General features: G+C 39.5%; 1 protein-coding gene across 3 annotated transcripts in view; it reads left to right on the forward strand.

The window, feature by feature from the left end:
- Positions 1–14,137, forward strand: part of LOC149316860 (lysophosphatidylcholine acyltransferase 1-like) — a 70,283-nt gene that overhangs the window by 22,504 nt on the left and 33,642 nt on the right. For all 3 annotated transcript variants that reach the window (XR_016280541.1, XR_016280542.1, XM_089516402.1), the window contains exons 3-4: positions 2,190–2,404; positions 10,453–10,565. Coding sequence is in view for 1 of the 3 variants with exons in the window: in XM_089516402.1 (XP_089372528.1) it covers positions 2,190–2,404; positions 10,453–10,565 (328 nt within the window). In the remaining 2 variants the exon portion in view is untranslated. The remainder of the gene's footprint in view (positions 1–2,189; positions 2,405–10,452; positions 10,566–14,137) is intronic.

Consider the following 14,137-nt stretch of genomic DNA (forward strand, 5'->3'; position numbering starts at 1 on the left):
ACAGTCATCTGAGAGAGTGTGTTGTTATCTGCATGGCAAACTTTGTCAGACTTGGAGCAGCATCTTAAAAGAGGAGGAAGTGGTTTAAATATCTAGATTAGGCTTGTGCCTACTGAGATATTGTGGAAAGGCTTCTGCTGCTGTGGCCAAAGTGGTTGTATGGATAAGTGTGTATTCTCGAGCACTTTGGTCCTTTTCCTCTTAACCAAATCCTTACTTGGAGTAGGAAAGTAGTGACTTGAGCTTACAAATCAATAAACAGAGAGATTACATAACAGCAAACAAGGGAGATCTACTCCCTGGCAGCAAACATGGCGAAGCTGCAGGGGGGTAAAGCCAAAAGGATTTACAATTTAGAATCTTTGGGCAAACATTTAGTTGGAGAGAATATTCAAATTTTAAATGGCTTTATCAGCTTCAGAGATGATAAGGAGAATATGTGTGAGAATGTGTCTTGGATCCTAGCATACTTTTCATGCATTTATGGAAAACATGTCATCTTCAAGTTTGTTGTCTTATAATATTATCTCGATTGGAGACAATAGTTGAGTAGTGGTCAAACTACTAAAGTAAACAATAATACATTTATTTTGTAAATAATGCATCACATAGCCCATTTAGCTGAGGCTGAGAGAATGAGCTATGAGTCAGAACATGCACAGTTTGAATGACAGGGTAGCCTAGAATGTCATCATTCTGCCTTGTCCTGAGCCCTCATTTAAAATATAGGAATGGCATTCACCTCCTTTACAGGGACTTTTTAAGGGTTGCAGAAAAATAATATACAGTGGAACCTCGCCATTCAGAGAATGAAAATGCCAGCCACAGATGCAGGTGAAACATCAGGAATAAACTTTTCTAAAACATGGCCACATAGCCTGAAAAACTCACAAAAAACTATGGATGCCGGCCATGAAAGCCTTTGACTTCACAATAAATACCTTGTTTCTATATTTCCAGTATAGAGACACAGTTGGAGAAGTGACTGTATCTGCTTGCAAATGAGGAATAAGCATGAATGGTGGTCATTGTTGAGATTTAGCTCTTTGCATTATTGACAGAGAGAGTCAGCGCTGTGTAGTGATTTGAGCTTTGAACTACAACTGTGGAGACCAGGGTCAGTTGCTCACTTGGCTACAGAAACCTACTGGATGACCTTGGGCAGATCTCACACTCTCAGCCCTAGAAAAACCCACGATAGGTTTACCTTAGGATCCCCATAATTTGAAAATAACTTGAAGGCACACAGCAACAGCACTTATTGACAGGAGGCCACAAGCTCACTTATTATAGAAAAATGAATATCCATCTTTTAGTGTATTTGTATGTTGAACAGAAGTGTAAGGAAGGTACATAGTGTACATCTTTTCCGGACATGGAATTGTTGAGTTTGCCCTCTTTAGTCCACCATATGTGACTGGCATTGACAGGGATAGACGGGGTCTAGAGGTATAGATGTTTATGAACATTGGAAGTCCATTTGGTTGCTTTAAAATAGCTGTCTTGGTGTGCCTTCAGTGACTACTTGTTTCTAGTCCTTCCAATTACTCTGCCTCAGAGTAGAGGGAGTATTGTTCCTAATTGCCACAACTGTCAGACAAGGATGTGCATGCATGCAAAAACAAAACCCAGAGGACAGAAGAGTTGATTAAAAGGCCAGAAACTTGTCTGAATAAAAATGATTTTTCTTACTCTTTAGAAGGACAAAAGAGAGACAGTATAGCTAGCCTGTCACGACAGGAAGTATCCTGTTTTGGCCACCAAGAGTATCCTGTTTTGCATCTCCGCCAAATATACCTCTAAAGATGGCGGTACCAAAAAAAATTGCTTTCCCATAAATTGTTCAGTCTGGTGAGGCTCACAGGGAAGAATATGTTCCTTCATACAGTAAGTCCTGTTCCACTCTGATGTGCTGCCACCCTCTACATTTGAGCAACTTTGTAGTTAAAGTCTCCATAAGAGTGATGAGGAAAGTAGTTTAAATTTTTACAGTTTAGCTATCTTGAGCTCTGAAACATAGCATAACAACACAATGTTGAAACATTTTCAGAAAAGGAAGAACTTAAAGTGCTTTTTGATACCAATTCTTATTTTCCAATTAACCAGGTAGAATTGCTCATGTGCTTGGTATTTTAAAGTAACAACACTGTGCTAATATTTCTGCATCTGTGGTATCTGATTGTTTTCAGGGTTGTGGATGTCTTGCTGAAGGCAATCATGAGGACAATGTGGCTCGCTGGTGGATTCCATTGGATAAATGTGAAGGGCAGGCAGGCGTTGCCCACTGAAGCAGCAATATTGACTCTGGCTCCCCATTCCTCATACTTCGATGCTATACCAGTAACAATGACCATGGCTTCCATTGTCATGAAAGCAGAAAGCAAAGACATCCCTGTTTGGGGAAGTAAGTTGGAAATCTTTACCTTCTATATAATGGAATTGGATTTGGATTTGGATTTGGTAATGAATTGCCAGACTGAAGATATTAATGAAATCAATAAGTGTAAAGAAAGAATATAAACATATTTTATGGACCATCTTAGAAAATAAAAGGTTGTTGCTCCTTTGTAAATGCTTTATTGCTGGATACAAGACTGTAATTGTGGCTCAGAGGTCAAGTCTAATTCCATGAAGATTATCTGCTAGCTTTCATTCTGTCATTCTCCATTCCAAAAATCAACCAGAGCTTCAACAGGAGCACCTGCCAAGAGCCATAAGGAAACTGTTTGGGTCCATTGATCTCCTGGTATGAACCATTTTAATAGATTCCTCGCCACTTCAGAGGTGCCAAGTCCCAGTGAGTCTAAATTCTACTAGGCCGTGGTCTGTGTGTGACAATGGAAAGTTCGTCCATGCCCAGATCACCATCATCCCACCCAGCACAAAACACTAGGTTTAGGATGGCTGGTAGTGGTTGTCATGGAGAACATGAAGACCTGAGTTGCCTGTGACAGAAAGGTCTCAGCATGGTTGTTGAAGTTTTCCAGCACAGCAAGGTAGGGAGGGACCCCCAACATCATGGCTAACACTAGCTCAGGAAGAAAGGTTATTGAGCAGCAGAATGGGTAGTACAGCAGCAGAATTATATTTTGTCCACTTTCCTTTAAATTAAACAATTGCAAAGCGCTTACCTGATTACCCCATTTCCATTTCCCTGTCATTCTTTTGCTTCCTGTCCTGTCCATCCATTGTTGTCTCTTTATACTGTACAGTGCTGTATACATTGGTAGTGTTTTGTAAATAATATGTTTCCTTAAATTTGAACATCCTGTGTTGCAGTGGATCTCCTTCTGTTTATCATCCTGAGCCCTTTTCAGTCTTGATGTTTACATCAAGGACAGATCCAACAGTTTAGTTTTTATCTGTATATCTCCATGATATTCCTAAAATAAGAAAATGTGGTGGTCACTACTACCTCAGTAGCCATTACTACAATAAAGAATTACCAGGTTAGGTGCTCTTCTGTAGAAATTTTGAAGACACAACACTGTTAACAAGTAACATGGGAAGATGAGTAAATGGTTAGGGTTATTATTAAGGATATACAGCTACCTATGATGTATTTACTTTGTATATTATATTATATTGTATATGCCAGAGTGGCATAGTGATTTGAGTGTTGGATTCTGGAGACCAGTGTTCAAATCCTGACTCACTGAGTGACCTTGGGCAAGTCTCACTCTCTCAGCCTCAGAGGATGGCAATGGCAAGCTTCCTCTGAAGAAAATCCTGTGATAGGGGTGGCTTTGGTCTCCATAAGTTGGAAATTACTTGAAGGCACACAACAACAACAACAACAACAACAACAACAACAACAACAATTCTCCGGGTAACAGAGGGATTGAAGAATAGTTCAGAGTTTTATTTTAGTCTAGTTCATTTGCAGACTGGCAAATATAGGAAGAACTTATAGAAAGCAGCAGACAAAACAACCGTTGTTTTTCTCAGAACAGCAAAAGCCATTCCAAGTCCCATCATATTCTCTTCTCCAGTTTTTCTGCAAGTAGCCCATCAAACTTCAGATGGTAAAAGATCAACTGGAGTACAGTATCAATGTTCTCTAATGTTATGCATTGGAAACGTACCAAGTCCAAGATAGTGCTAGCATAGATAACATGCAGAGGCAAGGAAGATGGAAAAGCAAAACAGTTTTCTTCCCAAAATGAAAGTCTTCTCTAAATGAGAAAAAAACTGATCAACTCTTGTTAAGCTGACGATAATGGATGTCAAAAAGAGAAACTAGAGCATGTTAGTGAAAGCATTAAGAGCAATAATGTATTTAAATATACCATAATTACAATTCTAAATATATGTGCATATAATCAGAATTGGGTGTAAAGTGAAGTCCCTTCCAGGGGTGGGGAGGGGAATCCTAGCTTCACAAACCCACAGCTAGTCTGAGGAATTGGCACTGATAAATGAGAAGAGAGATCTTGTGGCCATGTTGAAAATCTCAAAGCAAATCTAGTATATGCGGCTATAAAATGGCAAATTCCATGTCAGGGGCTAATAAGAAAAATAAAACTGCCTGTAAATTTAGGCCACATTCCCACTACATTTTAAACTGGTTTGCGAGCTGGTTTAAATGACTCTGGTTCATACTTAATCCTAATTGCTGAAGCGGTTTGGAGAGGGGGGCGCTCCGCTAGATCAATATAACATGCGTCATTTTGATGCTCATTTTTTCTGCGTCTTTCATGATTCAACGCAAGAGTGAACTAAGTGCGGATTCGAATCTTCATCCTATGATGTAATTGTTGACTTGCATGCCATGGGTGAGGGTAAGGTGGGCTTGCCCCTCTTCCCAAGCTTCCCAGTGGGGGGGGGGGGGGCGCTATCTGCCCAAATGTGGCTGCTGCAATGGCTGCGGCTGCCGCCACCACTTCCCAGACCATCATTTCTTCCTTGGCATATTGCCTGGACTGGGAGAGTCTGTCTTCACCAGGGGGGGAAAGGAGCTGTGGAAGAGGGCTTTGATTTGCGCAAATGTAGTGTGAATGATGCCCTGCTGCTGAACCGATCCATTGATTCGGATCGGAAACCGAATTATTTGTACGTGGGAATGAGGCCTTAGTGTATTCTTCCTTGGGTGTGGATCTGGTCACTTATTTTAGAAGGATACTGTAAAGATGGAAAATGTCCAAAAAGAGGAACCAGAATTTTCATTCTTACAAGAAAAGACAACTGTGTTTTTGGATAATTTAGTTAGGGGCAGAAGTGACCATGGAGAAACATTATAAAGAACTGTGTGTGGTAGAAAATGCATAGAAAGAAGTCTTTTCCTTTTTTACAATATGAAGAGTTGAGGACATCCTATGAAACTAAGGGAAAGCTGAAGAGAAACAAAAAGGTACTTTTTCAGCAGAGTGCATATTGTTGCCACAGATATAATAATTAGTTTAATTTGTGAAGTTGAAGGCTTTTACAGCCAGAATCCATAGTTTTTTGTGGGCTTTTCAGGCTATGTGGCTGTGTTCTGGGAGAGTTTATTCCTGACGTTTTGCCTGCTTCTGTGGCTGGCATCTTCAGAGAATGCTGGCATGGCAGTGAGTGGGGTATACTGTGTGACCCTTGCTTAAGAAGAAGTGGTTTCTATGTTAATCTCTGTGTTGGTCTGTTGTTGAATGGCAAGGCCTCAGGGTGTCTATTTAATTAATGATCCAGAGTTTGCTGGGAAATCCCTCTGACCCTAACTCCCATGTTATCCATGAAATAAATGGTAGATTGGACTCTTCCCTATTTATGTTTCTTCCTAAAAGGAAAGTGAAGGAACTTGCTCTGGTCTAAGCATTTGTAGATATGAAGTGTAACTAAAGAATTTAAACAGCATTTAGCATGGCAACTTGGTGCATGGAATTTCACTTAACTCAGTTATTGCAATAGAGGTAGATTTAATCCTAAAGGTTTTTTCACTAGATTTAGGATTAAGGCAGGAGGGAGGCTGACATCACATGGCAATTCACACTTCTTCATGGTTGAAAAATACATGGAACATGAAACTGAAGTCATGATATTTTAAAATGATTTTTCTTGCTTGTTGCATTTGTATCCTCTTTCCTCCAGCAAACAAGCAAGAAAAATCATTTTAAACTATCATGTCTTCAGTTTCATGTTCCATGTATTTTTCAACCATGAAGAAGTCAGAAACTACTTGAAGGCACACAACACACGCACACTTTAGTGGAGGGAATATAAAACATGGCAATATCAGATTCTATCGAGAGAGGCAACATCTGCTGCCATTGGGAACAGGTTACTGGGAGAAACAGGATACATCTGTCGTCCCCTCAGAGGAGACTGGACAAATTTGTACAAGGTGGTCTACTAATGTCTACTTATGATGGAGATACACCACCACCAGTATCAGAAGACGTGTACCTTAAGGCTGCATTCATGTCCTGCTTGTACTTTTTCTATCAGCAACTGGTGGACCATATGGACTAAATAATTCTTTTGTCTGCTCGAGCTTGGCTTTTCTTGAGTCCTTAAATTTGAAAATGTATCCCCTAAGAAGAAAGTGCATGAGATCCCCACTGTAAGATCCAAACTTGCTTTGATGTGTTTTGAGTAATTTGTATTGGGTAACTGCCAGCATATTTTTATACGCAAGAGTAATTTGGCAATATGTTTTTCCTAGAATTATTTGTACTGTCATTTCTGTGACTACTCACTTGGACTAGTTTACAGAAATGACATTTATTGATAAAATATTGATAAAACTTTGAGCTGCAGCTCTTACCTCTAATATGTTGTGTAACTTCATCATATTTAAACTTCAGAAACCAAGGGAATACAATACTGAATTAGCCCTGCTTGCAAACTGACTTCCTCTGACATCTTTTGCACTCTGTACAGAGATATATGCTAATCCAATATCTATTATTTTTAAAAGCAAAACCACTCTGGATATGGGAACAGTATATGACAGGCAAATAAAGGAACAGTTAGATTTTTCCCTACTTCATTTATTTTGAATTTGGGGTAGGGGAGGATTTGGAGTGTAGAAGTATGCAGGAAAAACACTATCTCATATCTAAAAGATCTCCATTGGCTGCCTATTCGCTTCCGGGCCGAATACAAGGTGTTGGTTATCACCTATAAAGCCCTAAATGGCTTGGGCCCAGGGTACTTGGAGGACCGCCTCTCCCCATACAATCCGCCCCGCACTCTCGGGTCGGGTGAAAGACATCTTTTAAGAGTTCCAGACGCTCGATATGTATCAGCTCAGAGGGCTTTCTCTATTTCAGCCCCTCAGCTCTGGAACTCCCTCCCCAATGAGCTCCATACTTCTACCTCCCTCGATGCTTTCAAGAAGAACTTGAAGACTTTTTTGTTCCGCCAGGCTTTCCCCCCATGAGCCTTGTGGTCATTCTCTTCCCCGTGGCAATGTTTTTGTGTATTCCATTCTACACAGCCACTTGTATAGGGTGTTGTTAGTTTTTACTGTTCTTAATTATTAACTTTGTATTATTTCATACTAATGTTTCAATTGTCTTACTCTTTGATGTACACCGCTGTGATCGCTGGAATAGCGGTATAGAAATAAAATTTTATTATTATTATTATTATTATTATTATATCCCACCAATTCTTTGCTATAAATTTTCTTCTCCTAAAGTGATTTTGCTTTTACACACATTAGTAGGTACACACTAATTAAGTGGGTAGGCTCTGTACTTGGTGTGTTTCAATTTTATCTTGTAGTTACTGTTTTTATTATTATTGTTGTTGTTGTTGTTGTGTGTGTGATTTTGATGAGTGCATTAATATGCTGTTAACCTGGTGAGCCCCCTTTGAAATAGATTGACACCCAGCATGTCTACTCTGTTTCTGACACAGAATATCACTGGAACATCTTTCATTGGATAAAACTGTTAGCAACGTCTATCATTTCAATGGGGGTATTTTGGGTTGATATTTTGAAATTCTGTTGCATATTGCCTTTGCCTCTATGGTCTAATCTGCATTGCAAAAATAATGCAGTGTGTGACACAACTTTAACTGCCATGGCTCAGTGCTGTGGAATCCTGGGATTTGTAGTTTGTTGTGGCACCAGAGTGCTCTGACAGAGAAGGCTAAATATCTCACAGTATCTCACAAAAATGTCTCACTAAATGTCTCACCATGCAATACCTTTGGTCTTGTATAGAACCTAAGCAGATGTAGCAAATAGAAGGCAGAAGCATTTTGTATCTGGGTCATCTGGCTTTTAAAAAAAAAATCTTGGAAAGCTACACTATATATAGTTTCTGGGTTTGTGCTTTTTCCCCCCTCCGGTTACACATTAGTAAAAGAAAGAAAGAAAACTTGAGACTAAAGTCACTTTAATTTCAACCACTTCCTGTGAATTCCAGCGTAGAATTCATTGGAAGTAGGGAAAGCATGCAGAGTTTACAGTGGACTGAAATGTAGTTGGTGGTGGGAGGACTCTTTGTCAGGTGTGGATCAGTATATACAAAGATTTAATAACTGCCTCCTTCTTACTCCAACATTTTATGTTTTTGCAACAAGACTACTGTATAGTCCAATATGACATAACACTGTCTGGCTGTCAAATTCAGTGCAACGTATCTACTTTATTTATTGTATTTATTATATAATTAACCACACATCCAGACATTATTTTAAACTGCTGAAATTTCAGGTCCATCGGATTAACTTGCCTTTCCACATGTTTAGTCGTAGGGAAGGAAACAACACATTTATTTATGCTATCAGCATTAATTTGACAGTGAACCAGCCTCTGACCATCAGCCTCTTGTTTACTGCATTAGGACCATAATACCATGCCTAGAGTTCAGTAGAATACATTGGCAGACTCATTAGTATTAGAATAGTTCTATTATGATGTGCAGCATGTCATTTAGATTTGAGGAGATGAACAGCATGGGAGGATGGAGCAGGGGAGTTTCATATGTCTACTTCGCAGCTGAGTTCACAATGCTATATTTGAAGAGACCATTAGCATTATTTCAGTTCTGTTTGGGGTACAGGATTAAGGTTCCTAAGAAAAAGCTTATAAGTCATAGAGCTTTTCTTGTGAGGAACAGGTTTTTACTAATGCAGTCCAAAATGACTCCAGAGTAAGTACAGTATTAGGCATCATAGTACAGCTAAAATCACATTTCAGTGATTTTATTGTTTGTGGCCCTATTTCATGTCTGTGTAAGATATGCTGGCATGTTTCAATATATATTTATTTATGCCATCTTTTCCCTGAGATTGGATTCAAAGTGGCTAATAGTAATGTAAAACAAGTTTAAACTAAACTCTTATTTCACAAAAGTTTTTTTAAAAGGGAAAAAATGTATTTTAAAAAGAGAGCCAACATGGTGTAGTGCTTTGAGTATTTGACTATGGAGCCCAGGGTTTAAGTCTCTGCTTGGCCATAGAAACCCACTGGCTAAACGAGTCACACTCTCTCAGGACTTTATCACACGGGGGAGAATGCGTCATGCTCCCATTTTTTTCTGTTACCATTGCGCAATTGCGCAATAGCAAGAAAACGGTAATGGGAGATGATCACACCTAAACCAAAAGCAATGCAGTTCCACATTAATTACAGAATAAGAGCGCTTTTAGTTTACATAGCATTATGGTTCCTTTTTTGTAGTCTCTGCACAGGCGCAGAAGAGATATCCTGGCGATTCTCCCCCCCAACCGTCATTGCTGTTATTTCGAATAGCAAGCTGGGAATGAAACCACAATTGCAGAAATGTGCAATTGTGCAATTGTAGTGCTTTGTAAGTACACACTTGTGGTAATGACATTTAGATCACGCTTTTGAAATGTTATTAACATTTTAAATAATTAATACAGTTTGACAGGAACATGACACTTTGATAACTTGTGGGCAACGCGATCATCCCGACATCATGTGGTCATCTTCTTCACAATTGCACAGTGGTAACAGGGAAAAAATACGGGAGCATGATGCTTTTTCTCCTGTGTGATAAACTCCTATGTCTGAGAAGAAGGCAAAGGCAAAACCATCTCTTAACAAATCTTGCCAAAGGGGGGGGGGACATTATAGATTCACATGAGAGTCGCCATAAGTCAGAAATGACTGAAAGTCACACAATGACATCAATAAAATACCAATATTTATTTATTTATAGGTAGAGGGAAAAGGTAAATTAATAACTTTCCCAGTATAGAAGAAAATAGTTGCAAAATTATATCCACTGTATTGCCCAATATACTTAGAGATAGTTTTTTGTGGGATTTTCGGGCTATGTGGCCTTGTTCTGGAAGAGTTTATTCCTGACGTTTTGCAAGCACCTGTGGCTGACATCTTCAGATAATACTGGCAATGGTGAAACGTCAGGAAGAAACGCTTCCTGAACACGGACATATAGCTGAAAAATCCCACAAAAAAACTATAGATTCCAGCCATGAAAGTCTTCGACTTCACATACTTAAAGATGTTGACATTTCTGTGTTTCTTTCCAGCTCTGATCAAATACATCCGACCTGTGTTTGTATCTCGATCAGATCAGGATTCTCGCAGAAAAACTGTTGAGGAGATAAGACGGCGTGCTCAATCGAATGGAAAATGGCCACAGGTAATGATAAAATATCTTGTGATTTAAAGTTAAAGAATATCACCTATGTTTTATATTCCAGCCAATGCCAATGATCCCATTCCCTGTTCCTCCACAGACTGACTATGATGGATGAATACCAAGATTTGGATTTTTCAGTTGGGAAGCCTAGGTGAAAGAATGCTCATTCTTCTATTTTTTTTTTTAAAGTTCAGTTATACATTTTGACAAGACATGGCTTTTCAAGGGATCCTCAAGCAGAGGCCAATAACCATCTGCTGATTCTTATTTTCTGATGACCATTTTGCTGCTTCGATAGTTTTGTTGGTACCAGCATCTGACAAAAAAGGCTATACAGTTGGCCCTCTGTTTTCTCTTGGGATCCGTTCCGGACCCCCCTCCCGCGAAAATGGAAGGTCACGCATATTCAAGCTCCATAGGCTTGAATGGGGCATGCCGCTGAGTGCACGCACCATTGAAAATAGCAGAGATCACCCCTCTGGATATTCAAGGTCGTGGATCTCATATCCGTGAGTTAGGAGGGGTGACTGTACATTTTTTTAAAACAAAAAACTTAAAAGTCAAATCATCCTCATCTAGCAATTACATTATATCAAAATCTTCACTAAAAAAAATACACTAGAGGCAAAACTATACAAGTTTTGAGGATGGGCCTTATTGATTTTTTTTCTGTACATAGGAAAAAACCTGCTGTTTTACCTTTTAGTGCTTACACAGCACTTCAGGCAGCCGGCAGCCATCAAAACTGATAATGAAATGCAGTAACCTAAATCCTACATAATATTCTTGGTAGCATTAGAGAAAAAGAGATTCCACCAGAACATCAGTACAAACTTCCTAACAGACAGAACTCTTTGACAGTCCCTTGGAGTGTGGCAAAGTCTCCCTTGGAGATTTTTAAACAGAGGCTGGATGGCCATCTGTTGGTAGTGCTGTCATCCTGTATTCCTGCATGGCAGAGGGTTGGACTGAATGGACCTTGTGGTTTCTTCAACTCTATGAGCCCGGCCAAAATAAAGCTGCTTCGGGTCATTTTGGAGGTATGCTGTTTAAATGATGTATGCTTCCTAAGAGGTCAGAAGCTGCGCCAAAGCCACGCTAAGGACTGGAGTGCAGCTTCTGGCCTCTTGAGATGCATGTGTCATTTAAACAGCATACCTCCAAAGTGACCCGAAGCAGGTTTATTTTGGCCTGTCTGTATGGGCCCTATGATTCTGTCATTAGGATTTTCTACTGCTTTTCCCTGTATCCCTCTTCAGCACTAAAAACATATTCCCCTTTCCAGCTCTCCAGAGCCAATTTTGGAGTGCTTAGGGTGTTGCAGTGGAAAGGGGTGTGTGTGTGTTCTCCATTCCTCTTTTCCACAGGCATGTGCCTAGCACTGGATACAAGCCGATATAGCTGTAAGTGAGACAGATACAGCAGATAGAATATTAAATAATAGCTATGTAACAAATCCTGTCTAAAAAGGAAGGCTAGCATTTTTAGTTTTCAGAAAGATTGGGCACTTGCATTTATTTATTTTTAAAAGCTTATCTCATCCTTCTGGTATTTGCACATCACTTCAGAGCTGCTAACAATAATGAAACTAGGGATGCAATTCAGTAAAATTGCAGAACAATATAAAACTCAGGAGGAAATGCCTGTCTGAACAGGAAAATCTTTGCCATGTAGCGGAATGCCATCAAGGAGGTGCCAAGCTAGCTTCCCAGACAGTTTACACAGTTTAGGGGCGGCACTGAGAAGAATTCTCTTGTCCACATCCGTGGTGCTTCTCCATACTTAGGAACATAGAAAAGATCTTTGTGTCAGAACTTGAGTTGCAATCAGGTTAGTATGATAAGATGTAGTTCCTTGAGTTTCTGTGGCTAAGCCATTTAGGTCTTTAAAGATCATTACCAACACTTTGAATTGTGGCTGAAACAATAGCAATAGCAAGTACATTTCTATACCGCTTATCAGTGCACCCTTGCATAATACCTTGTTGGTATGATGTGATCTCATAGGCAACTACTCACCAGTGTTCAGAAAGCTGAATTGTGGATTTGTTACACTTTCTAAAGGCTCTTTTAGTGTTCTTTATGGTAAACATTCTCGACTAATCCAATCCAGATATAATTGTGGGACATACAGGTCATGCAGTAGCCTAAGAAGAGCAAAAGGCAATCCTGTATGCACCTGCCAACTTCACATCCAAACACAGAAACAGCCTTAAACTGTGGCCTTGATTCTTTGAGGAAAATACTACCCCATTGGAAACAAGTTGAATTCCTGTTTCAGAATCCTTTTGTACCCTGCCCAGGAGCCCTTTTGCTTGGCTAGATTAAGCTTCAGTATGAATTAGAAATGGAAATCAATTTGCATTAGAAATGTGACAGGATAAACCATGTATTCTATGGTTCATACATTTAGACTGTCAACCAAATAACACAGACATCTTAAATGTCATGGAAGAACACTGTTCTGCTTATTAATTAATTAGATGTGAGGCAGATGGTAATTTAGGAAAGGCCTTTTCAGTGATGGTATTATGATTATGGAATTCTCTCCCTAGGGAAGCTCTCCTCATTTGTGCACCTGGCACAGATCTGCTAGTTTTCCCCAGACTTAATTCTGAGATTTCTTTTTTTGATGCCATTTTATCCATTGTTTTCATACATATAATGTGGATGATTGGTCCTTTTTTGTAACAATTTCCAGTACCAAGCTGGTTTGTTTAATTTGTTTAGAGTTCCTTCAATGAATACAGTGTTCTGTTTGAAGTGGAGGAAGAGCAGGAAGAAATGATAGTGGTGATGACGATGAAGATATTTATATAATCCTATATTATCGATTTTTCCCAATTTGGAACTCAAGGTGGCATAGGGCCTCAGCAGACCAGCATAAAGAGCTGGCCTCAGGGCAGAGGTGTGTGTGTGTGTGTGGTGTCTGCATGCTGGCCACCCAGACACTGCCCCTACGCTGCCTGCCTGACCAGATGGCGGGCAGCATCATGCTGCGTCTTCGGCACACTGCTTACATGTCCTTTCCACGGTGTGTAGTTGCCATGGCCCTGATCCAGTGATGAAATAGGTGTTAGGGGCGCTCTTATCAGCCCCTTAGAAATGTTAATACAAATACAGCTAAACGTTTACATTGTACAAAAGTTTAAAATATAAATAAACTATTAAATTATATTAAAAGCAGTTTAAAAACAGATCATTCAAAAGAGCACCTTAGTGAAAGAAGATGAAATAATGCCAGTTTTCTTCTTCCTCTGTCCCTTGCTCAGTCCCTTTCTTTGCACAAAATGTTATGTTTGAGAAAATGTACAGTGGCCATTGAATACATGGTGGAAACCATTTTCCTTTGATGGGCCTTTGAGTCCAACGTTGATGACAGAACTATAACCAGAAATGGTTGGAATTTCCAGTGCAACATTCTTTCCAGGACTCACTCTCTGCTACCAATGTAAAATTAGGCTAACAGCCACATGTCCTCTAACCCATATTTAAATAGAAGAATTATTATTACTGTTCCATTCTGTCATTTTTATTTGTTAAACATTCTTGAACACTAATGGTACATAGAAG

Source organism: Sceloporus occidentalis, unplaced genomic scaffold (genome assembly GCF_023333645.1).
Source record: "Sceloporus occidentalis isolate IW3139 unplaced genomic scaffold, rSceOcc1.0.p SCAF_3, whole genome shotgun sequence".
Taxonomy (NCBI): Eukaryota; Metazoa; Chordata; class Lepidosauria; order Squamata; family Phrynosomatidae; genus Sceloporus; species Sceloporus occidentalis.